The sequence below is a fragment of the Thermothelomyces thermophilus genome, chromosome 4, assembly GCF_000226095.1.
Source record: "Thermothelomyces thermophilus ATCC 42464 chromosome 4, complete sequence".
NCBI classification, from domain to species: domain Eukaryota; kingdom Fungi; phylum Ascomycota; class Sordariomycetes; order Sordariales; family Chaetomiaceae; genus Thermothelomyces; species Thermothelomyces thermophilus.
The window spans coordinates 162,873-187,642 of NC_016475.1; the positions used below are offsets into that span (position 1 = coordinate 162,873).

General features: G+C 56.5%; 9 protein-coding genes across 9 annotated transcripts; 6 read left to right on the top strand and 3 right to left on the bottom strand.

The window, feature by feature from the left end:
• The first annotated feature begins 344 nt into the window (after positions 1 to 344).
• Positions 345 to 2,278, top strand: MYCTH_2305783 (glycoside hydrolase family 13 protein). The gene is made up of 3 exons (XM_003663643.1): positions 345 to 726; positions 801 to 1,628; positions 1,684 to 2,278. Exons 1-3 carry the CDS (start codon positions 507 to 509, stop codon positions 2,229 to 2,231), a joined length of 1,596 nt encoding a protein of 531 aa, XP_003663691.1. The 5' UTR covers positions 345 to 506; the 3' UTR covers positions 2,232 to 2,278.
• A 2,713-nt stretch (positions 2,279 to 4,991) lies between these two features.
• On the top strand, positions 4,992 to 6,716 carry MYCTH_83025 (fumarate reductase/succinate dehydrogenase flavo protein-like protein; the record flags this gene model as incomplete). Its single annotated transcript, XM_003663644.1, has 1 exon — positions 4,992 to 6,716. The coding sequence occupies one exon, from the start codon at positions 4,992 to 4,994 to the stop codon at positions 6,714 to 6,716; it is 1,725 nt and encodes a 574-aa protein (XP_003663692.1).
• A 751-nt stretch (positions 6,717 to 7,467) lies between these two features.
• MYCTH_2305791 (uncharacterized protein) lies at positions 7,468 to 9,379 on the top strand. Its single transcript, XM_003663645.1, has 2 exons — positions 7,468 to 7,765; positions 7,824 to 9,379. Exons 1-2 carry the CDS (start codon positions 7,756 to 7,758, stop codon positions 9,248 to 9,250), a joined length of 1,437 nt encoding a protein of 478 aa, XP_003663693.1. The 5' UTR covers positions 7,468 to 7,755; the 3' UTR covers positions 9,251 to 9,379.
• Positions 9,380 to 10,308: 929 nt separating this feature from the next.
• MYCTH_2305792 (uncharacterized protein) lies at positions 10,309 to 12,061 on the top strand. Its single transcript, XM_003663646.1, has 2 exons — positions 10,309 to 10,524; positions 10,680 to 12,061. Exons 1-2 carry the CDS (start codon positions 10,480 to 10,482, stop codon positions 12,039 to 12,041), a joined length of 1,407 nt encoding a protein of 468 aa, XP_003663694.1. The 5' UTR covers positions 10,309 to 10,479; the 3' UTR covers positions 12,042 to 12,061.
• On the top strand, positions 12,062 to 12,792 carry MYCTH_2305794 (uncharacterized protein). Its single transcript, XM_003663647.1, has one exon. The coding sequence runs from the start codon at positions 12,265 to 12,267 to the stop codon at positions 12,661 to 12,663; it is 399 nt and encodes a 132-aa protein (XP_003663695.1). The 5' UTR covers positions 12,062 to 12,264; the 3' UTR covers positions 12,664 to 12,792.
• Positions 12,792 to 15,024, bottom strand: MYCTH_2305795 (uncharacterized protein). Its single transcript, XM_003663648.1, has 3 exons — positions 14,786 to 15,024; positions 14,293 to 14,618; positions 12,792 to 14,182 (listed from the first exon to the last, which is right to left on the bottom strand). The coding sequence occupies exons 1-3, from the start codon at positions 14,932 to 14,934 to the stop codon at positions 13,143 to 13,145; spliced, it is 1,515 nt and encodes a 504-aa protein (XP_003663696.1). The 5' UTR covers positions 14,935 to 15,024; the 3' UTR covers positions 12,792 to 13,142.
• A 1,009-nt stretch (positions 15,025 to 16,033) lies between these two features.
• Positions 16,034 to 18,333, top strand: MYCTH_83019 (glycoside hydrolase family 51 protein). Its single transcript, XM_003663649.1, has 5 exons — positions 16,034 to 16,324; positions 16,414 to 16,608; positions 16,705 to 16,832; positions 16,915 to 17,003; positions 17,148 to 18,333. Exons 1-5 carry the CDS (start codon positions 16,218 to 16,220, stop codon positions 18,165 to 18,167), a joined length of 1,539 nt encoding a protein of 512 aa, XP_003663697.1. The 5' UTR covers positions 16,034 to 16,217; the 3' UTR covers positions 18,168 to 18,333.
• Positions 18,334 to 19,161: 828 nt separating this feature from the next.
• On the bottom strand, positions 19,162 to 21,095 carry MYCTH_95427 (sugar transporter-like protein; the record flags this gene model as incomplete). The annotated part of the gene is made up of 4 exons (XM_003663650.1): positions 19,162 to 19,798; positions 19,944 to 20,077; positions 20,175 to 20,913; positions 21,031 to 21,095. The coding sequence occupies 4 exons, from the start codon at positions 21,093 to 21,095 to the stop codon at positions 19,162 to 19,164; spliced, it is 1,575 nt and encodes a 524-aa protein (XP_003663698.1).
• A 1,848-nt stretch (positions 21,096 to 22,943) lies between these two features.
• MYCTH_2305804 (uncharacterized protein) lies at positions 22,944 to 24,202 on the bottom strand. The gene is made up of 2 exons (XM_003663651.1): positions 23,803 to 24,202; positions 22,944 to 23,712 (listed from the first exon to the last, which is right to left on the bottom strand). The coding sequence occupies exons 1-2, from the start codon at positions 24,073 to 24,075 to the stop codon at positions 23,035 to 23,037; spliced, it is 951 nt and encodes a 316-aa protein (XP_003663699.1). The 5' UTR covers positions 24,076 to 24,202; the 3' UTR covers positions 22,944 to 23,034.
• Between the last annotated feature and the right edge of the window lie 568 nt (positions 24,203 to 24,770).

The window sequence follows — 24,770 nt, forward strand, 5'->3', positions numbered from 1 at the left end:
AAATCCTTTCAGGATCGTTTTGATACTGAGCCGCGGGTCAGACGCAGTGGCCCCCGGGCCGGGTGGTCCCCCTTGGGCCGTACAGTGCACTGGTACGGCAGGATGGCCACCCAGGCCTTTAGTTACCATCACTGGCGCTATTCCAACCGGTTGGTGTCTTCTCTCCCCTAGCTTGGGGTAAACGAACTAACGTCTCTCCTGCAGCAAGCACCTCGACCCTTACGCTCGACCCTTACGCTCAACCCTTACACTCGTTTCAACGTCATCTCCTTAGCACTTCACTTACACTCGTTCTAGTCTGTTTATGTCGTCTCTTGCTGCCGTGCTGCGTAATTTGTTGATGCAGCAGGGTACGCGAGAAGACCTGTTGTTAGCATCCGACCACAGTCACTCCTTGGGACGATCGACAGCCGATAAGACCGGTCCTTCCGAAGGTCTTTGGACCGGCTTAGAAGTAGGAACGTTATCTACTCGAGTACTCCCCTAGTGTTTTAGTCGCTGCGAACATGCGGACATCCATCATCAGTACCGCGGTGGCCACGGCCCTGGCCTTCGCCGGCTTGGGCTCAGCAGCCAACATAACCGAATGGAAGTCCCGATCCATCTACCAGGTCATGATTGACCGGTTTGCTCGCACTGACGGTTCCACGGATGCGTCCTGCGATGTCTCACGGTTCTGCGGCGGCACCTGGAAGGGCCTCCTGAACAATCTGGACTACATTCAGGGTGAGCATGTCGTGAATGACTACCTCCCATCCAAGGAGCTTGTTTGGCAGCCTAACCGGAATCGCGCGAGGCAGACATGGGCTTTACCGCCATCCAGATCAGCCCCATCGTGAAGAACATAGAGGAGCATACCTCCGTCGGCGACGCGTACCATGGCTATTGGTCGGTCGACAACTACGCCCTGAACGATCGTTTTGGTACGAAGCAGGATTTTGAGGACCTGGTGGCTGAGCTCCACAAGCGTGACATGCTGCTCATGGTTGACGTTGTGGTCAACAACATGGCCCAGGCTTTCGACAACGTCGTCCCGCCCAAGATCGACTACTCCAAGTTCAATCCGTTTAACGATAAGAAGTACTTCCACCCTTACTGCAATGTGACCCAGTGGGAGAACGCGACCGACTATCAGAACTGCTGGTTGTACCCGTACGGCGTTGCCCTGGCCGATCTGGCCACCGAGACCAAGCCGGTGTCGGATGAGCTGGGCAGGTGGGTTAAGGAGCTTGTCGCCAACTACTCGATCGACGGCATCCGTATCGACGCTGCGAAGCACGTTAACGACGGGTTCCTCCCCGGATTTGTCGAGGCGTCTGGCGTTTTCGCTTTCGGCGAGGTTCTCACCGGGTTGCCGGAGGACATGTGCCGCTATCAGTCCCTCGGCTTGCTCCCGGGCATGCCCAACTACCTCGAGTACTACCAGCTCAACGAGGCTTTCAACGGTGGATCTATGGCCGATGTTGCCGAGATGCGCAATGAAGCGGCTTCCAGCTGCAACGACACCGCTGCGCTAGGAAGTTTCCTCGAGAACCACGACATGCCCCGGTTCGCCAACCGCAACGACGACATGGCGCTCGCCAAGAATGGCATGACGTACATTCTCCTCAACGATGGCATTCCCACAGGTAACTATACCCATTTAGAGGTCGTCTTATCGGCAGTGCGGCTGATTGCTCGCAGTCTACCAGGGCCAGGAACAACACTTCAAGGGCAACGGCACCCCCTTCAACCGTGAGCCCCTCTGGTCATCCGAGTACAACAAGGAATCGCCTCTGTACGTCCTCACGGCGACACTAAACAAAGTGCGCAACAATGCCATCAAGTTGTCGTCGGATTACATCTCGACGCCCTCGGAGACGCTCTGGGCCGATGTGAACCACCTCTGTCTGCGAAAGGGCCCGGACGGCAGCCAGGTGGTGTTTTGCATCAACAACAAGAGCAGCCAAGGCGAAAGCTACCAAATAAGCGTTGGCGGTTTTCAGAAGAATGAGAAAGTTGTCGAGGTCTTGACTTGCAAGACCAACACGGCGGACATCTCGGGCAATGTCACCATGTACATGAACAAGGGCGAGCCGAAAGTGTATGTTCCTCAGGCGGCACTGAGCGGCACGGGCCTTTGCGACAAGACTGAGGAGGATGGACCGAGCAGCGGGGCGGCTGCGTTGGGTTTGACCGGCAGCGTGGTGTTGACTGCTGTCATCGGATGGGCGGTAGTGCTCCTTGCGTAAGTCACTCATTGGGGTGCGGTCATGCCGGCCAAGTCTCGGCATCGTGTTGGCCCTCTTCAAGTACAAAGGACGCATTATAATACCCATGAACTACCTAATCTATCAACGCTGCTGAGTGCTCCTCGTAGCGTTTGCTTTCCCACAGGCCACAGATAGCGTAGATGCTTTGGGCACAGACACCAGCGAAGGACTTCGGACTGCCGTTTCTCTTCCCTCCGTAACCTCCAGTCCTCAATCGCTTGGCCATCTGCGACAATTGGCTTTTGTATTCCCCCATCAAGTAATGCTTGAGCAAATGCTGTGGAAGACTCGTATTATTGAAAGAGCCCCTGGATATCTGCCATCCCATCATCACGGCAAGATATGCCTATCGTGCCAAGTCAGCCAAGTCAAAGGCCCACTAGGATCCCCTCCCCCCCCCCACAACAAGCAACACAAGCCCCCAGCCACTGCCCCATATCATGGGAAAGTGGCACGACTGGAATGCGGGCAATTTTGCGGTAGGGTGGGACGGTAACGTTAATTACACATGTATGTACATACGTGCATACGTAGATACACTACATGCAGGATGACCAAAAGCCGAGTCTACATTACATTATGAAGTAGTTGTGGTGTAGATAGCGAGGCCTCACGAGGTTGGTCATCGTGTTCGGCCGCGCGGGATTGGGCAGACTGAGAAATTAAAGAAATGATGTAGGAGATGCGTACTTGCGAGAAGACGGGCAACAGTATAACATGATACTGTGCCTCGTTAGCATTTGAATGGGTCGTTGCTCAGGGGCCTGGACTCGGTAAGATAAGACCAGCTGCAGGGCTGCAGGGGCTAGGGGCAAAGAAAAGGTGGGACCGGTCCTGCTGCCTCCCTACCTACACAGTATCTCCGTACGTTACAGTACCCCCACGCAGTTCAGACGTGCTCGCTACCATCTTCTTGTGCCACAACTAGTGTAGAGTTTGGCGAAATACCCTTCCTTCAAAAGATAAGAGGTTGAATAGAAAGTGGAAGACCGGTGACAAGTCGCGTCCCGCATATGCAAGGTGGTATTGTAGGTCAAATTATTGTGCTTTAACAGGAAGGAAAAACGAGTGAAGATCCAGAGGAATACCTACCTAAAAGTTTAAAGGGATATTCCACAGGGCGCGATGTGCGTGACCAATCATAGGAACGAGGCGCATACAGTACATACATGCTCATATTACTCCGTAGATAAACGTGGGATGAGAGCCCTTATACTCCGTAGTACCCAGTAATCTACCCGACTGACCAAAAATGGTGTTCGCCAACCTCCACAGTGGTGACTAGGTACCTAATATGGATGGTGTGCCTCGCGCCATTCTACCAAGCGGTGAGAGCAGTCGCAAAGCAGTTCTAATTAGTTCCTATCTCCTCTTCCCTGAACATGAACTGAGCTTTGGTCCTCTGTTTCTTGTAAGGAATGTAACACCGGTATGAGGCCAGAACTTGAACCGCACATAATAAAGGGAGACTGACAACGGAATCATAGTCCATCTCCAATCTCCCTTGGGAGAGAATGAGATCTAGATCAACCTACTACGCCACCGGGTACAATGTATAGCGCACTCAAACCGTTCTGTTCCAGGAGCATTGTTGATCAACAAACAGACCAATAAAAGGGGGATGACTCGTATGAAATGTTGACACGGTTTGTAGGACAACAACCTAGCCGCCTCACATTAATCCTAGCATGTGCATAACCTACGTGCTACGATGCTAACATTTCAGATCCTGTTAGGGCTTCTTACTCGACTCAGTGATATAGCGGAGGGAGTCCCCGATCTGCTGCTTGAGCCACCTCGCCAGTTTGGCTAAAATGCCTTCCCTGCTTGGAGCCAGTTAAAGAGAAGAATATCATTCATTTTCTCTACGCCAAAGAGACGAGCAGACGATCTCAACCCCCCGCGCACACACAATGACATTATCTTACAGTGTCAGTTCGTCGATAACTTCAATGTGCTAAGCAACAACAGGGACGTCTCAGAGCCAAAATTGTCGACAACATCTTTGACAGATATTGCTAGGCGCATAGTGTAGTATCGGAAACGAGAGCAAAGTCGTTTTGCTGTGATCGTCGAGGACGTAGCGTCACGCGAGAAACGGAGAAGCACGGAGGTTGTAGTTACGTTAGAAACTGATTTAGGCTTCCAGACGGAGATTCAGAAGCACGAAGGAAGCGGGCTGCTCGCACATGGTTTTACGCTTTATTTTTACACCCACATCGAATGCTCTTTCCGCTATAATTTATCTGGTGATGCACGGTGCTTGGGCTTACGGCAATTGAGAACCGTCTACACTCTGGGTTTGTTTATAAAGTCTGGGTTTACTCCTACTCCCTCCATAGCAGGTACGGAGTCAAGCTAACCGACTTGGGAGCAGTTGCAGGGATTCTCCTCTCCGTTGCTTCCCTGGTCGCCCCAACCAGGCAACTCCAACCGCTTTCAGGTGCAACGCACTGCAACAATGACGGTTGAGCAACCGAGGTATTCGAGTGGTCTGATTCCCCTTCCCTAATGGATCATAGTCACCCGTGGCGGCCCTCGCAAGCGACATCAAAGGGAACGCCGGGGCTTGCTTCCTCCAGGAGCTTTGCACACATGACCTAAGGATTCGCAGCCCAAAAAAAGGCAGAACATTCCCAAGCTTTGCACTTTGCTCCGGCTGTTCGTGATACCCACGGTTGCCGAATCTTTTACTCGAGTAGTCCCGGCCGCCTCGACTCCCTGCGGCAGGAAAACAAGATGGCATCCAACACCGACAAGAAGCCCGTCATCATCGTAGGCGCGGGGCTCGCAGGCCTCGTCGCCGCATTCGAGCTCACCCAGCAGAACGTGCCCACCATCATCGTCGACCAGGAAAATGCTGCCAATCTGGGCGGCCAGGCGTTCTGGTCGCTGGGGGGCCTGTTCTGCGTCAATTCGTCCGAGCAGCGCCGCATGGGCATCAAGGACTCGCGCGAGCTGGCGATGCGCGACTGGTTCGGCTCCGCCCGCTTCGACCGCGACAAGGAAGACTACTGGCCGCGCAAGTGGGCCGAGGCGTTCGTCAACTTCGCCACCGACGAGATGGAGAGCTACGTCAAGGCGCGCGGAATAGGGTTCCTGATGAACGTGGGCTGGGCGGAGCGCGGCGACGGGCGGGCGGACGGGCACGGCAACTCGGTACCCCGCTTCCACATCACCTGGGGGACCGGGCCGGAGGTGGTGCGCGTCTTTGCCGAGCCCGTCAAGGCGGCCGAGAAGAAGGGCCTCGTCGAGTTCAGACACCGGCATATGGTGGACGAGATCATCGTCGACGAGAAGACGGGCCGCGCCGTGGGGGTCAGGGGACGGGTGCTGGAGCCAGACGATTCGCCGCGAGGAGTCAAGTCGTCGAGGAATGTCGTGGGTGATTTTGAGATCTACGGCTCTGCCGTGCTGGTCTCCTCGGGCGGCATTGGCGGCAACGTCGAGAAGGTCAAGGCATGCTGGCCCGTTGAGCGCCTCGGACCTAAAGTCCCCGAGAACTTTGTCATCGGTGTGCCGGCACATGTCGACGGCCGCATGATCGACATCGCCGAAGCCGCGGGTGCCAATGTCATCAACCGCGACAGGATGTGGCATTATACCGAGGGGCTCCAGAATTGGGACCCCATCTGGCCCGATCACGGCATCCGCGTCCTGCCCGCACCGTCCTCCCTATGGCTCGACGCCACCGGTAAGCGCCTGCCGCCGTTCCTCTATCCCGGCAGCGACACTCTGGCGACGCTCAAGTACATCTGCAGCACGGGTTACGACTACACGTGGTTCATTACCGACCAGACCATTGTCGCCCGCGAGTTCGCCCTTTCGGGCTCGGAACAGAACCCGGACTTGACCAATAAGTCCATCTGGCAGCTTCTCACCCAGCGCGTCTTCGGTTCCCAAGGCACCGTGCCCGTGCAGAAGTTTGTCAAGCACGGCGTGGACTTTGTCGTGCGCGACAATCTCGAGGACCTCGTCAAGGGCATGAACGAGCTGGTCTCCACGGTGCCCGGCGCCCCGCAGCTCGACTACGCCCAGGTCGTCGAGGTCGTCAAGGCGCGGGACGGGCAGTTTGAGAACACGTACTCCAAAGACGCCCAGGCGATGCTGATCCACAACGCGCGGACCTACTGGCCCGACAAGCGGAGCCGCGTCGCGGTGCCGCACCGGCTATTGGACGTCAAGAACCACGGCCCACTGATCGCGGTGAGGATGAACCTGCTGACGCGGAAGACGCTCGGCGGGATCGAGACGAACCTGGACAGCAACGTGATGCGCCCCGACGGGACGGCGTTTCCGGGGTTATATGCCGCGGGCGAAGCGGCCGGATTCGGCGGCGGCGGCGTACACGGGTACAGCTCACTCGAGGGTACGTTCCTCGGAGGGTGCATCTTCTCGGGGCGCGCGGCGGGGCGGGCTATGGCAAGGGAGTTTTTGGGCGAGGGGGCCAAGGGGACAGAATGAGGTCACTACAAGTGCACTCTCTCTTGCGTGTGGAGGCCAGGAGTTGTGAGGCTCGTCTATTATCTCAGGCGCCCCCTCGTGTTATACGTTCTACCGAACCGCCGTTGACGACTCATGCATATAGGTTGCGCGGGTCTAGCGTTCAGGTAGAATGCGCCCCTCCGCCGTAGTGTCGAGTCGGCGCTCAAGAAGGTTTGTTCAACAAAGAAACGGGGTGCACCTCGATCGTTTCCGGCAGAATTGACGCCGCGAGAATTTGAAAGCGTAAAGCGCCCCGAGCTGGGAGATCGCTATTGTCATTCGGATATTCTGGACATGGAATGGAGTCCGGATTATGTACATACATGTGATATGTATATACATCCGGATTACTGAACAACAACAGCAGTCAATGAAGATCGATGGTGGGCACGGACACCGTGATCCTTTTTGATGTGTATCCGCTGCCGACGATTCCCACACCACTCCCCCAGATTGGCTTTCCATAAGTATTAGGCAACCAAAAAAAACAACGAACAGCAGTTGTTGCGAACATCAGTCACATTGAGATGCGTCAGTCGACGAGGAATTGATTGATTGCGCCCAGGCCGCGGACTGTACATTTTCCTAGTTTTTGAAGCTCATATCCATCGCGGTTGTTGCGCAAGGAACAACTAGTCCGTACCTTGGGCAGCACGTGCCCGTCTCTGACCCGCCCGCCAATGGCCCACCAAGCGAGCATCAGGGAATACGGACTGACCAGACCTATGAGCACTTTGCTGTGTTCACAGTTACGTGGGGAAGCCTCGAGCTCCTGCAACCCCATTTATTTCTGCAATGCGACCCGACTCCCGCGTTCGCGCTTCTTGCCTGATCGTGTCCCTCTTTTACTGGCCGAGGGAGGTGCGATTGTTGCATTTATGCCCAGTGGCCAGCCAAGTTCCAACGTCGCAGCTTCTTGGAGACCTTTCCTATCACCCAAAACGTCGATTCCCTCCCAACCATGACGCGCACCCAAGCCCAAGCAGCTGCTGATATAAGGCATCCATCACCGGTGTCAATGGGCCAAGGTACCTACTTATTCCTCGTCGCACCCGACAACGCACATTTTGCTAACGGCCACGCGAGCACAACCCCAGGCCATCCAGTCGCCGACCGGAGGTTGCAAGCGCAAGCGGCCGATCGAAGACCCAATCGAGTCCCCTCCGGACCGAGAACGCCGGCGAAGGATAACCCCCACACGCACTGCCGGAGATACAATTAGCGAACCAGGGATTGGCGGTGGCTGTCCTGAACCCACCGACCCGATTTCTTACTGGGTAGAGAACCAGTGCTGGCCAGAGAAGCTAAAGCAGCCTGAAGAGGCCTTAGAGATGGATTACATGGAATATCCACTTGCACGGAAGAGATCCGTGTCGAGTTCATCCCGGAAGCGACCGAGCTCTACGATGACGCGGACGCCCACCGACGAGAAGCCGAGGGAAGAGAAGAGCACAGCGTATCGGAACCCGCAGTTCCCCCTTCTTCTGAAGGCCCTGGGCTCATATATGGAGGCTTCTGACCTTGGTATCACGGATACAAGTGAGCATCTTATCTCGGCCCTCCTTAGCGGCGAACAATCGGTTCCCAGGGGAACGCTTTTCGACGACGATGTCTTTGCGGATGCTTGTCGCAACCTAAAGAACAGGAACGAGCCGAGGGTTATCCAAGATATTTCCAGGCTTATCGTTCCTTCGGCGGAATCTCTCGCACTTCGTGACAGGAAGTACAAATGCCTAGTCGAGAGCGTCAATGAAGGGTGGAACCACTCGATCCCTCTAAGCCGTATTACTCGTCCTCAGCCCGACTACTCTGTTGGGTTTAAGGATGATGCGTTCACAAAGGAGCAGCTTACCAAACTGTCGCCACTTGTTGGCGATATCGTCGCCGGGGACCGGTCCTTCTTTATGGCCACCTGGTACATGTACTTCCCCTTCCTGACCTGCGAGGTCAAGGCCGGCACCGCCGGGCTCGAGATTGCAGACCGACAGAACGCCCACAGTATGACGCTTGCAGTACGTGGGGTCGTTGAACTCTTCCGTACTGTAAAGCGCGAGAGCGAGGTCAACAGGCAGATCCTCGCCTTCTCTGTCTCTCATGACCATACCTCTGTCCGAATCTACGGCCACTACCCTGTCATCAGCGGGAAAGATACAAATTACTTCCGGCACCTGATCCATGAATTTTCCATTGCTACGTTCAATGGAAGGGATAAGTGGACGGCATATCGCTTTACGAAGAACGTTTACGATATATGGATGCCTAAGCACTTCGAGAACATCTGCTCCGCCATCAACCAGTTGCCGTCGGATTTGGATTTTAATGTCCCACCGCTTTCTAGGGGGACCGGGCTTTCCCAGGAGTTGGGGACTGTCATAGAGTCGGAGGCAGAGACAGGCTCTGCTTCAGCGCACGCCGAACGCGCCAGCGGGTCGACAAGTGGTGTTGGGCAGCAAGACGTTACCCCGGACACCTCGTTCATACCATCAAGGGCAGGAAAGAGGAGAAAGGAATGAGCCAAGGAAAGGAGGGCTATGCCCAGCTATACACAGAAGACAGGACTAAAGAAGGATTGGTCAGTGTTAGGGAATTAGCCACACTTATGATTAGATGGAGGGAGACGTCGCCTTCTGCCTGCGGGGGGGGGGGGGGGGGGGGGAGCCGATCTTCAGATTCCTTAATTACGTGTACTACCATTCGTTTTCAGCTCTCTCTCTTCCCTCTCCTTCGGTTAGGAAAAGGGAGTGGGAGATGTCAAGATGTCCAGGAATTACCTAGGTAGTTAACCATCCAGTCAGCACTAGTGTCATCCGTACAGTACCAATACACACATGTTGTCCTAATGATTGGCAACTTAATCAAGTTTCCAGACACGATTTTGCTGTCCAATCGCATTGTAACCTCTCGATGACATAATATACTCTTACAATGAATGCACTGCCTCTCGGCATAGACACCATCCGAGAAGGTCTGGCCGCACGAAGAGTACCTAATATTAATACATGCATTACCTAAGCTTGCGCCGCATCATCTTGAGATTCAGCAGGTCCAATCAGACTTGCGACGCTACTGGCAAGCGGCTTCTTATCAAAAGTTCCCTTCTGTTCCGGCTAAGCTTCTTGGAGCATCTCCATACCTCTAACTAAGACTTAATTATTAGCGTTAAAGTTGACCTCGCCACGGCACAGACCGTGGTCCACCCTCCCACCGAGTCATGCACGCCTCGCTTTCGTCTTTTTGCCCATGCATATGACTTGGTCCATACAAGCCACAGGATTACTGCACTTACGCAGCGACAAGATTTGGACTCAACCGTGATTGGTAGGACGACACGGACGGGTACATATATACGTACATACATACATTCGTTTATTATAGTACTGTTTCCTTTCGCTTGCCCCTCGAAGAGGGGGAAGGTACCGGGGATGAGACGATGATGAAACAACAGGACCAAGCTTCGCGAAAGTCCCCAACGAAGGCGCAGCGCTTCGTCTCAACAACACACACTACGGCGCTGCAGCTTTAAATAGCGTCGTTGCCACCTGGAGTGCCTTTGTTTTCCATTGTGAGGTTGCTTGTATTAATTATTAAGTGAAACTGTATATACTGCATAAATAATCCATACCCGTGGCTTTCTCTTTGATCTTAATTATTACATTTAGCATCGTCACTCCTGTTCGACGCATCACCCTACCACCGCTTCGCAGTTGCACTGCTTAGTACAACAACGAATCAACCGCAAATCATGGACAGCAGGAGCTTTTCCTCACGCTTGCGCGAGCTTGTCAAGGTGAGTGTAATTATACGCTGTCGAAACAACAACCCAACCCCCCCCCCCCAAAAAAAAAAAAATATTCCCGACGGCCTTTCTTGTTCTTTTTTGTCCTTTTTTTTTTCCTGTTGCAAAAGAAATATAAATATATCTGACCTCATGCCCCTCCGCAGTTCCTCAGCACCGTCAAAGGCGACCTCGCCAACGTGACCGGACCCCCATCGCTCCTGGCGCCGCTCTCGGTTGTCGAAGTAGGCCGCTTCTGGGCCGAGCGGCCATCCGTCCTCGCCGCGCCCGCTCGGGAGCCCAAGCCCGAGAAGCGGGCGCTGCTGGTGCTCCGCTGGTTCCTCATTGCCCTGCGCGGCCAGCTCTACGTCGGCGTCGACCTTAATAACAACCACAACCATGACCACAACCACAACCACAACCAGAACAACAACAACAACGGCAAGAAGACTCCGACGAGCAGCACGTCCATCCGTAAGCCGCTCAATGCCTTCCTGGGCGAGCTCTTCCTTGCGAGCTGGACCGACGAGACCAAGGGGACGACCACGACGACGACGCGGCTGGTGGCCGAGCAGGTGTCGCACCACCCGCCCATCACGGCCATGCACGTATCGTGCGACGACGACAGCGAGGGGGGCGGCGAGGGGCTGGTGCGCGCGGACGGGTACGCGCGGGTCGAGATGGTGTTTGGCGGGGTCAGCGCGGGCCTGCAGATCCGGCAGGTCGGGCACGCGACGGTGCGGGTCGACCGGTACGGCGAGGACTACCTGATCCCGCTGCCCGACGTGCGCGTGCGCGGCTTCCTGGCCGGCTGCCTGTACCCCGAGATCGCGGGCGTCTACCACATCGTCGGCAGCAACGGCTTCCGCGTCGAGATGAAGTTCTGGGGCGAGGGCTTCATCCGCGGCAAGAGGAACTCGTTCGAGGCGAGGGTGTACCGCGACGAGGAGGAGGAGGAAGAGGAGGAGGAGGAAGAAGAAGGGGAGGATGAGGACGAGAGCCAGAACAAGGAGAACAACAACAACAAGAAGAAGAACAAGGAAAAGAAGAGGATCCGGGTGGTCTACTACGAGGTGGCCGGGTGCTGGAGCGAGGGGTGGACGGTCAAGGACGGGCGGACGGGCGAGCTGGTCGAGGTGTACCGGGTGGACGGGCCCGAGAACGGGCCGGCGCGGATGGAGATGGAGCCGGTCGAGAAGCAGGACCCGTGGGAGTCGCGGCGGGCCTGGGCGGGCGTGCTGCGCGGGCTCGCGGCGGGCGACATGAGGTCGGTGGTGGCCGAGAAGACCAAGATCGAGCAGGCGCAGCGGCAGATGCGCGCGACCGAGGCGGCCAGGGGCCTCGTTTGGGAACCGCTCTTCTTCAACTCATACCCGTCCGACGACCACCCCGTCTTCCACCGCCTGTCACAGGGTCTGGGCTGGCAGCTGCATGCCGACAAGACCAAGGGTGTCTGGAAGTTGGACGATGGCCGGCTCAAGAGGATACAGCGTCCATTCCGGGGCGATATCACCCCGTTCGGATACTGATCATGCCTCCGCTCGTCCATAGGGTCCAACCGTACTGCCGTCACGATAGAGAAGAAGGGTGGGGAAAAGGAGGACGTGGAGGAAGTAGCGGCGGAAGAAGAGAAGAAGAAGGGGGACGGCGGCGGCGGCAGCCGCGGCGGCAGGGATGGGATGATGATCTTCGCGCGGACGAAGCAGGAGGAGCGGGACCTCTGGGTGGCGCGCAAGGAAGGCGCTCTTCGCCATGACGAGCATGCGTCCCGACGGGCACGTGCTGTGGTCGACCGACGTGGCCGTGCCCGTGTCGCGGCTGGCCGACACGGTCGACTGGTCCAAGGCCGAGTGCAGCCGGCTGGGCCTCTTCGCCAGCGTCGTCGGCCACGTCGGCGACGGCAACTTCCACGTCGCCATGATCTACGACCCGCGCGACCCGGCCCAGGCCGCCGCCGTGGCCCGCTGCGTCCGCCGCATGACGGACCGGGCGCTCGAGATGGACGGCACCGTGAGCGGGGAGCACGCCATCGGCATCGGCAAGAAGGCCTGTCCCCGGGACGAGCTCGGTGACGAGACAATCGGGCTCATGAGGGCCCTGAAGCGGGCGCTCGACCCTAAAATGGATCATGAACCCGGGCAAGGTGTTTGATGAGACAGACAAGGTGACCGGGAAAGCATTCACAAATGAAGGGCCGCCAACTTGTGTCTGGTCTCCCAGGGACCCTGGCTCTCGGTATTATGCAGAAAGCCTAGGCACGACGCTAGCCATTGCCGCAACAGTTTAGACGTTGTATAATAACAGTACCACCAGCACCACCAACAACAATAACACCAACAAGCGGATCGTCGCGCCAGGCAGGCGGCCGTTCTTCTGGTGGGTCTAGTACCCGGGGTGAAAATGGGAAAACGGCAGCAATCGCCGGTGCCATGGGTGTCCTCGGGTTTGGGACCGGGGTGTTGTTGACCAAGTATTACCCCAGCAGCCATGATGATGATGATGATGGGGCCGTGACGGCAGTACGGTTGGACCCTCCGACAGAAGCCACCGCCGGACCGCGACGGCGCTACGCCAGCCAAGCCGTGAGAGAGAGCAAACAACAACAACAAAAAAAAAAAAAAAGAAGAAGATTAACGTCGGTCGGCGTGGGCGGCGACCGACTCCTGCTTGGCCTTGACCTCCTCGACGCGGAGCTCGAGGTCGTTGAGGGCCCAGTCGGAGCGGTTCATGGTGGGGACGAAGAGGGGCGCGTCGGTGAAGAGGCGGTTCATCTCCTCGAGGGGCCGCTTGGCGGTCTCGGGCAGGAAGGCCCAGAAGAAGAGGGCGTTTGTGAAGTTGCAGACGACGAAGAGGAGGTAGAAGCGGTACCCGACCGTCTTCATGGCCGGCCCCGTCACCTGGCCGATCATGGTGTTGAGGGCGAAGGAGGTCATGGTGGCGATGGAGACGCCCTTGGAGCGCGTCTTGGTGTCGAAGATCTCGGCCGGGATGATCCACGAGAGGGGCCCGCAGGTGGCGCTGAAGCTGAAGTTGTAGACCCAGGTGACGACGATGAAGCCCCAGGCGGCCGCCTTGTTGCTGCTGGTGCCGGGGGGGTAGCGGGCCAGCATGACGGTGGCGATGATGAAGGTGACGCAGTTGCCCAGGTTGCCGCCGATCAGGGTCCAGCGGCGGCCGAGCCGGTCGATAAGGAGGATGCAGAGCGCCTGGGCGACGAGGGCGATGATGGACGAGATGGCCTGGTACTTGAGCGTGTCGTCGCCCTCGATGCCCATGAGGCCGTAGATGGTGACCGAGTAGTACTGGATGGCCGAGACGCCCGTCATCTGGACGGACCCCTGGATGGCGCAGGCCAGGAACAGGCGCCGGAAGCAGGACCGGTCCCGGAACAGCTCCGCGTACGACTTGGCCTCGTTCTCGCGCACGAACTCGACCGACTCGCGGATCTGCTGGTACTCGGCCTGCACCCACGCGTCGTCCACGTCGCCGTGCGAGTGCAGCTGCGCCAGCGTCCTGAGCCCCTCCTCCGACCTGCCGTGGTCGATGAGCCACCGGGGCGACTCGGGGAACAGGAGGATCAGCGCGGCCAGGAAGACGGCGGGGATCACCTGGATCCCCAGCGAGGTCCGCCACTGCCCGTCGTTGGTGGGGGCGAAGCCGACGTACGTGCCTGGAGAGGACGAAGAAAACTCAGGGGTTAGCCTATTTTTTTCCTTTCTCTTTCTTTCTTTTTTCTTTTTTCTTTTTTCTTTTTGTCGATCGGGGAGACAGCAGACTTACCGTACGAGATCCAGGCGGCCGCCAGAGCGCCGATGCCGAGCATAAACTGCTGCAGAGCCGTGATTCGGCCGCGGATGCTGGGGTGGGCGAGCTCGGCCTGGTACATGGGAACGATCATGCAGAGCACGCCGACGCCGAGTCCGGCGATGGAGCGGCCCGCATAGAGGTACGAGAGCGCCTGGGCGCCCGTCTGCAGGGCGCCGCCGAGGCAGAAGACGAGGGCGCCGCAGAGGATGGTCCAGCGCCGGCCGAGCTTGTCGCCCATGGGGCCGGCCGCCATGGCACCAAAGAAGGCGCCGCCCGTGAAGACGGACACGACCGCTGCTCTAATTAGAGAGAAGCAAAAGTGTCAACATGTCTGTCACTTAATATGGACCGAGACATATGGGAAAGGGAGGAAGAAGAATGAAAAAAAGTCAAGAAAAACGGCGGTGAGAGGAAGGAGAGGAAGAAGATAATAAACTAGTAATTAGGTAATTAATTAATTACTCACTCCTCATTGTCACTGGGACTGAACCGTGACTTGAAGGACTGCGAGGCAATCACCTGGGCAATGACACCCAGGTCGTAGCCGTACAGCAGAGACCCGAGCGAGGCGAAGACGCCCACCAGGAACTGATACCACTTGGGAGAGAGGACCATCGTGGAGATGGGATGGTGCGACCAAGCTGCCGGTCAAGTTGGACTTGTCTTGGTCTTGCTGTTGCTGTCGGTACTGCTTTGTATATATGGTAGTATGCAGCAACGTCAGCAGCATCGGGAGAGATTCAACCCCACACGGGGAGATCTGCAACCTTTATACACCAAAAGTTGGGGATGTAACGGCCGGTTTCCTACCCCCCGGGGGCCCAGGATCCGGGGCAGCTAACCCCCCCTGGTCCTGCCGCTGTCGCGTGGCAACGGAGTATTCGAGACCTTGGAATCCATCGTGTTGGTTGTCCACCAAGGTCTTGCTTAGTGCTACTGCAGTACTAGCACTCCGTAGCTGAGAAGGAATGGGGATGGTACTAGCCACCTGACGCATACATACGCTATTATGAACTCCACGAGCCAAGCGAATGGTGAGGAAAGCCACAAACCAAGAAAGCAAGAAGAAGAAAATACACCGAACTAACAAGCGTTTAACCAGTATGCTCCTGGCCCATCCAGGTAGCGCACCTATCCGAGACGCCCCTTACCCCCGAGCTGGCCCGAGATCCTAGGGTACCAACAAGAGAACGTACTGTACAATACATACATACAATACATACATACAGTAATTACCCCAGTCTCCGCCCCGGCATTCTGGTGCATCATGGGCCCCAACTGTAGGACCACAGTACATACACTCGTAGCATCCAGCGCCGCCAGGGTCCAGACCAAAACGGGGCTCCGCGCGTGCAAAGATGCGCCGAAGCTCGGGAGGGCGGCACTGGGGAATGCAGGGCCCACGCCGACTGGTGGGTATTCTATTGCATCGTCCCCGCGTGGCGCTTTCCCCGCCTATCCCCGGGTCTGGCTCCCGATCTGGGCTAGGAACCTCTGGGCATGCTTGTCAGCTCCAGGGCGGATTTGGGGGATGTAGTGTACTGTAATATGCGCACGAATCAGCGGCCGCCGGCTAACGGCGATAAGCTCCATCAGGAACCCCCCTCCCCTCCCCCACCTCCCACTTTCCGCACCACTCCCCTTCAGCATCGTAAGGTCATAAATCATGCGGAGAACCTGATTCGTACTCCATCACGACCGACCAGAGGAGAACGCGATGCCGGAGGTTTGGGGTGTGGAATAAAAAACATCACAGAGTAATTATTGGGTCTTTCTGTTGTCCCCCCCTCCCCCTTTTCCCATCGAGAAGAGAGAAAGGGCAGGAGTGAGAGGCACTATCCCCACGAGATCAGTATTATAGGAGGGTAACTCTAAGTTTGCGTTGTTGTCTGTTCACAATGGCCACATTCACAAGGATCGAGGACGGCGAAAGCCCCTCCATTACCATCCATCCCTCGCACAAGATTGCCAAAATCAGCGACAACATCTATGGCGGCTTCACAGAGTAAGAAAGAAACAATGACAGGACTATGGCCCCAACATGGTCTCGAAAGACATAATATTACGAAGTGCTGACAAACCTTGGAAATCCAGACACATGGGGAGGTGCATCTACGGTGGCATCTACGACCCCGGCAACCCGCTCTCGGACGAGAACGGCTTCCGCAAGGACGTCATCGAGGCCCTTAAGGAGCTGAGAGTGCCCGTGGTCCGATATCCCGGCGGTAACTTTGTTGCCACGTACAACTGGCTGGACGGCGTTGGCCCGAAGGAGAAGCGGCCAAAGAGGTGAAACTCTCTCTTTCTCACTTTGTTATTTTCTTTCTTTCTTTCTTTCTGTCTTTTTTTTTTTCATTTTCTTGTCGAGGACTAACCAGTGTACAGGCCAGAATTGGCGTGGATCGGCGTCGAGACCAACGAGTTCGGAACAGACGAGTTCATGAAATGGTGTGAAGTGGTCGGGGCCGAGCCGTACCTCTGCCTCAACATGGGCACTGGCACCCTGTCTGATGGTCAGTTTAATGAATCAACCCAGTGTGGGGAGTCGTCAATATTCCATCAACTATTAATTAACACTTACCACCACTGGAACAGCTCTCGCCTGGCTCGAGTACTGCAACTCGGACCGCGACACATACTACGCCAACCTGCGGCGTAAGAACGGCCGTGAGAAGCCATACAATGTATTATGTGACGGTGTCCATTTCCTTTTTTTTCTTTTTCTTTTCTTTTTTTCTTTTTGTTTATTTAATATTTTTTTGCATCCACTTTGTTTTTCAACCAACACGGACCGCTGACCGTCTTTCGCTTCCCCCTCTCGTCTGCAGGTCAAATACTGGGCGCTCGGGAACGAGTGCTGGGGCCCGTGGCAGGTTGAGCAGATGACCAAGGAGGACTACGCAAAGAAGGCGTACCAGTGGGCCAAGGCGCTCAAGTTGCTGGACCCGAGCATCACGCTGATCCTGTGCGGCGAGACGGGCTACTCGTCCTGGGACCACCACGTGCTCAAGGAGTGCGTCCGCTGGGACGTCCACGGGCTCGGGGACCAGAACCAGACCAAGTCGCTCATCGACATGCACAGCATCCACGTCTACACGGCCGACCGGGAGCACCTCCCCAACGCGACGGCGCCCCGCAGCGCCGAGCGCGCCATCCAGATGGCCTCGGCCCTGATCGACCTGGCCCGGATCGAGAACGAGGTGCCGGCGACGGTTCCCAAGCAAAAGATCTGCTTCGACGAGTGGAACGTCTGGGACCCCGTCCGCGCCCCCGGCGAGCAGGGGGCCGAGGAGCGCTATACCCTCTCGGACGCCCTGGCCGTCGCCGTCTGGCTCAACGCCTTCGTCCGCCAGGCCCGCGACCTCGGCATGGCCAACATCGCCCAGTCCGTCAACGTCATCTCGCCCCTCATGACCACCCGCGACGGCCTCGTCAAGCAGACCATCTGGTGGCCCCTGCTGCTCTTCAGCCGCTACATGCGCGGCCACACCCTCGCCCTCCACGTCCGCGGCCCCGAGTACACCGGCCGGACCCGGCCGGCCTGGATCCGCGCCGCCATCGAGACCCCTTACCTGGACTGCAGCGCCGCCCTGGGCGACGACGGCTTCGTCAACCTCGCCGTCGCCAACCTGCACGAGCAGAACGACTACCCCGTCGACCTCGACGGCCTCCGCATCGCCCACGGCGACCGCGTCGCCGTCTTCCTCGTCACCGGCGACCACGTCGGCGTCGCCAACACGGCCGACGAGCAAAAGGTCGGTATCGCCGAGAGCTCCTGGGACGGCAAGGGCAAGTTCACCTTCGTCAAGCACTCCTTCACCCTGCTGAGGTGGAAGCCGGCCGAGTAATTAAAACACGTCATAATATCAGAAAATCGAGTCCGGGGTTTGGAGGGAGGAGAAAGGTTAGGGAACTGGTTAATTATTAGGTCATCACGGGTTAATTAATTACAAGATAATTATTAGACTTGGGATTCGGAGTGGGAAGTCACATAATTAATACTCAATTACGCCCAAACAATGTTCCTGGCCGAAGTGATGTTTGAGAGAGTCTTGAAACAGTAATTAATCGCGAGGTAGTACTATATATAATTACATATATAATTATCTAAGGCCATGCCAAGCTGCATGTGCCGAGCATAGATCCGGGCGAACGATCATCTCACTACTCGCAGGAGAGACTAACTATTTTACATACACTACACGGCAAGTCCGAAGCTAATTAAACAAAGTTTAGCCTGGGCGGTCAGGACTCGCTTGGTTTAGAGACTTGTCCACACTTGGTAGGAATAAGTAGGGTACTACACTAGTATTTATTAGGCACTTAGTCGCGGCAGTTAGCTGCATTACTGCACTTCAGGCTCCACTCCCTTAAGGTTGAACTCGGGACAAATCACGGCCGAGTCGGTCACCGTCGCCCGATCTGCCTTTCTCTCACGATAATTACAGATGATATTAATTAGACGTTTGGAAGAACGGGGTGGTATAACGGGACGCACTCATGGGCATCAAATAATAATATGGCACATTTTCATGGAGCCAAAGAGGTTGTTGTTTCATATTCTCCCTTCGACTTTCTCTCTTCAACGAGAGGGGGGGGGAAAAAGCAGAGGAAGTCGTTTGCTGAGGCCTGTAAATATTTCCCCCACACCACGCGAATCATCCAGCAACGTCACCTCACCCGTTCTGCAATCCCGAAAAGCACAAAGCAGTCTAACAATCCACAGGCATTCATTCATTCCTTACAAAAGGGACTCATCAAACCCCTTCCACCACCTCTGCACATTCCCTCTCTCTCTCTCCCTCCCACTGCGACTCTCTTCTGTGAGAACTCTAATATTAATTAAACCTTCTCCTGCTCGCCGACGGAGGGCACGGCCTCCACCTCGCCGGCCTCGGTCTTCTCGCGCCGGCGGGCCTCGACGGCGGCGATCTCGGCGGCGAGGCGGGAGTCGCCCTTCCTGGTGTTCCAGGGGTGCGGGGCGTCCGGGCCGGAGAAGAGGAGCTCGATCTCCTCGAGCGTCTTGCCGCACGTCTCCGGGCAGAGCAGGAAGAACCAGGCGGCGGCGGTGACGCAGAGGACGCCGAAGATGATGAAGAGCTTCCAGGTGATGTTGACGAAGCCCGGCGGGGTGAACATGCCGAGGGCGAAGTTGAAGACCCAGTTGCTCATGGCCGCCAGGGACATGCCCGTCGCCCGCGTGCCCAGCGACCAGACCTCGGCCGCGTAGATCCAGCAGACCGGGGCCAGCGTCAGCGCGTAGACGACGATGAGCAGGTACGAGAAGGTGATGACCGTGTTGGCCGGCGCGCCCTTGTTGACGGCGATGACGATGTTGCCGTTGGGCGGGTTGCCCACGCCCTCGGGGTGGTAGGTCGAGTGCGCGCCCATGACGCCGCCGACGACGAAGTGGCAGAAGCCCATGCCGAGGGCGCCCCAGATGAGCAGCGTGCGGCGGCCGGTCTTGTCGATGAAGAGCCTTTTTTGTTTATCATGATTAGTAAGAAGAAACAAGGGTTAATTAATATTACTCGGTTAAGGTGAAAAAGGAAAAAAAAGGAAATGGATGGATGGTGGACACCGGGAGATTGCATAACAATGGATGATTAATACTTAATACTTACCACATGATGCCGGTGAAGACGATGAAGACGGCATATTGGATACCCGACGTAACCATGGCGACGTCGCCGGTCAGACCAGCCATCTGAGCGATGTAAGTCAGGTAGTAAACGATCACGTTGGCGCCAGCCAGTTGCTAATTATTTCCCTGTTAACTTTTGTTCCTCTTCAACAAGAGAGGGATGGAGAAGAAGAATGGAGATCAAAATGAAGAGAGAGAAAAAAACACGCACCTGCCACGCCTGGACCGACATGCCGGCCAGGGTACGCTTCCACATGCCGTTGAGCAAGAACTTCCTCCAGCCGCGGCCGGCCTCGCGCTCGGCCTGCATGACGGTCTGGATCTCCTCCCACTCGGCAATGACGCGGGAGTCCTGGGTGTTGCCGTCGGCCTGGATGTTGGCGAGGGTCTCGATGGCCTCCTTGTCGCGGCCGACCTTGGCGAGCCATCGGGGCGAGCGCGGGAGGAAGGGGAGGCCGAGCATGAGGAAGACGCAGGGGATGAACTGGGTGCCCCAGGCGGTGCGGAAGGAGCCGGTGCCCTCGATGGAGGCGCAGCCGTAGCCGATGAAGTACATGATGAGGATGCCGAACTCGACGGCCAGCTGCTGGATGATGACGATGGAGCCGCGCTTCTCGGCCTTGGCGATCTCGGCCAGGTAGACGGGCACCTGGGACGACGTGATGCCGACGGTGAAGCCGTTGAGCACGCGGCCGGCGATGAGCTGGCCGACGTTCTGGGTCGCCACCTGGACCGCCGTCCCGACGAGCCAGAACAAGCAGGCAAACATGATGGAGTCGCGCCGGCCCATCCAGTCGGACAGCGGACCTGCCACGGCAGAACCGACGACCGAGCCGGCCGCGAGAGCCGACCCGATGGCGCCTTGGATAACCCCGGTAGGGTTGTTGAAGTACTCAATGTACTGGTCGGTCACGACGATGGCCGACATGGAAGAAATGTCGAACCCGAACCTGCAAAACGGCGGGGCGGAAGTCAGTCCGAGGTTCTCGTCTTGCCGTAGATGCGAATTGGATGGGTGGAGAGGTCATTCATTAATAATAATTAGGTTGCTGAAGGGGGGAACTTACAGCATGCCACCGAGGGTCGCGATGATGGCCACGAGCTGGACATTGTAAATCGTGGGCAGCTTCATTTTGCTCCGTGTCGCCTTGTTCCTTGCAATATATCACAGACGTATTCCGATGCTAATTCGCGGTTCAGTTCGGAGGGTAATAAATGGGGATGAGTTTGTGTGTTTCACAAGAAAGTCGTGGTGGGAAACAAAATCAAGTTCAAGTCGCAATTGGCGAAGAAATCCAGAAGGCTCCGGGTTTATGCACGCGCGGGTGCTGTCTCAAAACGTCGGCCGAGAGAATCACGCCGGTACCTGCCACTTTTATCTGAAGTGGCAGTGTTGATGTTTTGTTTGCCGGTGGCTCCAGAGGGCCGAACAATCTGAAAGGTCTTCTCGGGATTAGCCGTGAATAATTATCTGTTCACTCCCCCGGATTCGCCGTCGGCCTGCGAGCTGATGGAGAGAACCGGCATGAAATCAATTGAACTCTCCGCACATCCTTCTTCCCCAGGTCGGCGACGAGGCCGGGGAAGCTTTAATTATATTTATAAGTGATCATCCCCCTGACAGACTCCATGCGGAGTCGACTCGACACGGGCCGAGATTGATCAAAAACGGACCCATCGTGGGCTGCAAACCCGGAGAGTGGACGTTACATGGCAAGCACATGCTTGATGCTGCCATGGAACGATGGCTCCTTTGTTTTGTTTGGTCCGCTCTCAAGCCCCAGGCCAGGGTTTTCGGACGGTGGATCCCGCCAATCAATGGGGAAAGCTCTGGGGAGTGTAATGGAACAACGATCGAGTCAAGAATCCCGCGCTGCACCCGGCGGTGCCAAGCTGACGGGTCGCGGCCACCTGATAGGCGCGCTTCTGGCGCCCTGGCGGGGCCGCTGTGGACTCGCAACAAGCTCACAAGGGCACACTACCGAAGGAGGCAGTTTTTGGCTCGAGATGCCGTCACTACACCGCCGTTGGTCGCCGTTGGTCGCCGTTAGTGGGCGAGGTGGACCGATGTTCCTGCCCGGTCGCTTGGCAGTCTAGCGCCCGGAGTTGTGTATGTACGGAGTACAGTACTGTACAGTACAGAGTTTTGATCTTTTCCCGCTGGGCAGCTGACGCACACCCTCTCTCCTGGAAGGAACTGGTCTGGGGGGCTGGCATCCTCTCGCTTCCCCACACTCCGCACTCGGGGTAAACAACATGCGGGGGACGCATTCATCGGTGGGCTGACCAAAACCCCCATGTAATTATCCGAGTTTCCTAGTCACATGCCCGAAGTAATTACAAACAGGAAGAGGCTGTAAAACCACACCACAGCGATTGCTTTCCCGAGTCTGGATGCAAACGGCAGCATATCGCAAAATCACAAAATACCCGCCTCCTCAATTAGCTGCAAGCAGTTCGTCTCGTCGATTGGAATTCCGCATCGCGAGCTCCAATCGCGGCATGGTTCGCACCGACAATGGCGCGGTCTTGCCGCACAAGCCTGATAACATCCGTACGCGCTGTGTGCGTGTCGCCAGCGCTCATCCCCTCGTACATCATAGTGTGTGAGAGTAGCGTCGTCTCTCTCATTCTGGTCGGCCGTGCTAGCCGGACGCCGCCGCTTCTCCCGCGGTTGGCAATGAACCGGTCTCATCCAGGCAACCCGACTGTCTTCCCACTATCCTCGAGGGCGCGAACGATCCAGGCATCGACAAACCCATTCAATTCACGTTGCGAACCAATACGGGACGACGAATAGATGATTATTGCCCTGTTTCCTTGCTTATTGTTGAACTCGTATGGGTTGTCATGGGTAATGCAGCTTGCGGGTGAAGTTGGAGCAGTGGAAGCTCTGTGAACGCCCATTTCAGTGAGAGAGTAAGACGCAGCCAATCACACTGAGGCCGGATCATGCGTTAAGAACAGCTACACGTCGCGAAGCAGTTGCCGGACCTGCAAGCTGAGACCCATTTGCCAGGGAAGCGATGGGTGCGTGGAATTGATGACTGCGCGCCGACAGTGTAGGAGGATTAGGTACACGCGCGTGCTCTCACGGGTCCCGCCGGCAGAGGCTGTTTTAGCAGGACATGTGCCGACTCTGGCCCATCTTTGTAGAGTTTCTCTTGCCATCCATATCCGCGGGGTGGAACGATATCGGACAGATCCACGAGCACTCCGCTTTTCCAGTTCCTTAAGAGGGGTGAGAAGGCACAGCTGAAGCCGGCAAGCCAAAAAAAGTCCATCGCTTTCTGCATCGTCTCGGGGTCGTTTTCGCCTTCCTCGACGTACTCGTAGACAATTGCGATGTATTCCTGGTCAGGCGTGAGGTAACGTTTGATCCTGTCAACCTGAACTGGGGGCGGCCGGAGTGTCCAGTGCAGTTCCCGGAATATCGTACCGGGGATTGTCAGCCAGCCGTAGCATTTCTTCACGCGTGGCATGGTCGATATCTGGCAGAAGCCTTCTTGGGGGGGCCCAGAGCCCTGATCGGCCGGTGACGGCTGTTTCAGACGTGCCTCGTCGGAAAAGGCGGCGAGGTTGGCGATCGCGTCGTCCCAAGTTGTCGGCTTGGGGTTGACCAAGATTGGACGAGAGGCTGCAGCCGCCTGCTCCACTGCGGTTTGCATCATCTGGAGGAGAGCGGCATTCTGGCATTCTCGCTGCGGGGCGTAGTAAGTTGGAAAGTCGACGGGCTGGGCATCCCAGAACTGGCGGGAAACATGAGCGATGATGGTCGATAAGCGGGGCCAGTTTCTCGGGGGCCGGGATACAGGAAGCCTGATGAGGGAACGACTTACCACCTTCAGTACGAAAGGTCCTTGGGTCCCGAAGCGGACCTTCCAAACATAGCCATCTAATCCGCCGCCCATACGGGCTTCCCAAACCATGCTGTCCAGGTCGAAAGGGCAGCGGCGCAGCCGGGGCATCTCGAAGTCTGCGGCAGTCGTCTTGGGCGGCCCAACCATCGGCGCGTCGTCGCGGAAAGGTGTCTGTGCTGCTTCCAGCCACGGCCGTCGGCGTCGCACTCTGCGCTGCAAGGCGACTCGCACCTCAACGTAATCTGACGACATGAGAGGGGAATAAGGGATCGAGACAAGTGAGCTTGAGGAGGCAAATGGCAGGCGCGAGGTTGTCTTGCTAAATTACGCGATTCGATGAAGAAAGCAGCCTTGGTCGAGGCAGGCAACTGCAAACAAGTGCACTGCAGTGCAATATCACAAGGCCCCACACTCGCCTAACACCCTCTTAAATCGAGCCCTCTGCCGCGCAACTTTGATTGCCCTGGAATCGGTGTGCATACTGTATGTACATACATCCTTCGTATATACATACCTGAGATAGGTACGATAAAGCACAGGTTTTCGTCGAGGCTCACCTTTATCGATGCCAATGGAAATGAGCGTGTCACTACAAGGGAGCAGTGGAAGAAGGTTCCTGGTGGATATCAGCTCACTGGGAGGAAGAATGTTTACTTCACCAAGCGCTTCCCTTAGGCTGGGCAGCAAGGACAGTCAAGCGTTCTTCAAGAACCACCTATTTCCTCTGACCCTACTTCCTCGGAATCATCAGAGTCGGTTTTCTTTTATTATCATTCGCGTATTCCCGCGGGTTTCAATCAAGTCGGCGTAATTAAAAGACACTGAGAGGGCGAAGAAAGTTCAAATGAGGTGGGATATTCCGAGCGCGGCGAGGGCAGACTGGATAAGGTATTATGTTCATTTGTCTCCTCCTGCCAGTTTACCGTGGTGCCTGTTAGGCTCCCGCA

Bases quoted from the DNA above. Each gene is read 5' to 3' on its own strand.
- MYCTH_2305783 (XM_003663643.1), top strand. From the start codon at position 507: ATGCGGACATCCATCATCAGTACCGCGGTGGCCACGGCCCTGGCCTTC. The intron at 727-800 runs GTGAGCATGTCG...CGCGCGAGGCAG, and splicing joins CAATCTGGACTACATTCAGG to ACATGGGCTTTACCGCCATC. The intron at 1,629-1,683 runs GTAACTATACCC...GATTGCTCGCAG, and splicing joins CAACGATGGCATTCCCACAG to TCTACCAGGGCCAGGAACAA.
- MYCTH_2305792 (XM_003663646.1), top strand. From the start codon at position 10,480: ATGGACAGCAGGAGCTTTTCCTCACGCTTGCGCGAGCTTGTCAAG. The intron at 10,525-10,679 runs GTGAGTGTAATT...GCCCCTCCGCAG, and splicing joins GCTTGCGCGAGCTTGTCAAG to TTCCTCAGCACCGTCAAAGG.
- MYCTH_2305794 (XM_003663647.1), top strand. From the start codon at position 12,265: ATGACGAGCATGCGTCCCGACGGGCACGTGCTGTGGTCGACCGACGTG.
- MYCTH_2305795 (XM_003663648.1), bottom strand. From the start codon at position 14,934: ATGGTCCTCTCTCCCAAGTGGTATCAGTTCCTGGTGGGCGTCTTCGCC. The intron at 14,619-14,785 runs GTGAGTAATTAA...CTCTCTAATTAG, and splicing joins AGTCCCAGTGACAATGAGGA to AGCAGCGGTCGTGTCCGTCT. The intron at 14,183-14,292 runs GTAAGTCTGCTG...CGTCCTCTCCAG, and splicing joins GGCCGCCTGGATCTCGTACG to GCACGTACGTCGGCTTCGCC.
- MYCTH_83019 (XM_003663649.1), top strand. From the start codon at position 16,218: ATGGCCACATTCACAAGGATCGAGGACGGCGAAAGCCCCTCCATTACC. The intron at 16,833-16,914 runs GTCAGTTTAATG...CCACTGGAACAG, and splicing joins CACTGGCACCCTGTCTGATG to CTCTCGCCTGGCTCGAGTAC. The intron at 17,004-17,147 runs GTATTATGTGAC...TCTCGTCTGCAG, and splicing joins GCCGTGAGAAGCCATACAAT to GTCAAATACTGGGCGCTCGG.
- MYCTH_2305804 (XM_003663651.1), bottom strand. From the start codon at position 24,075: ATGTCGTCAGATTACGTTGAGGTGCGAGTCGCCTTGCAGCGCAGAGTG. The intron at 23,713-23,802 runs GTAAGTCGTTCC...GTTTCCCGCCAG, and splicing joins GACCTTTCGTACTGAAGGTG to TTCTGGGATGCCCAGCCCGT.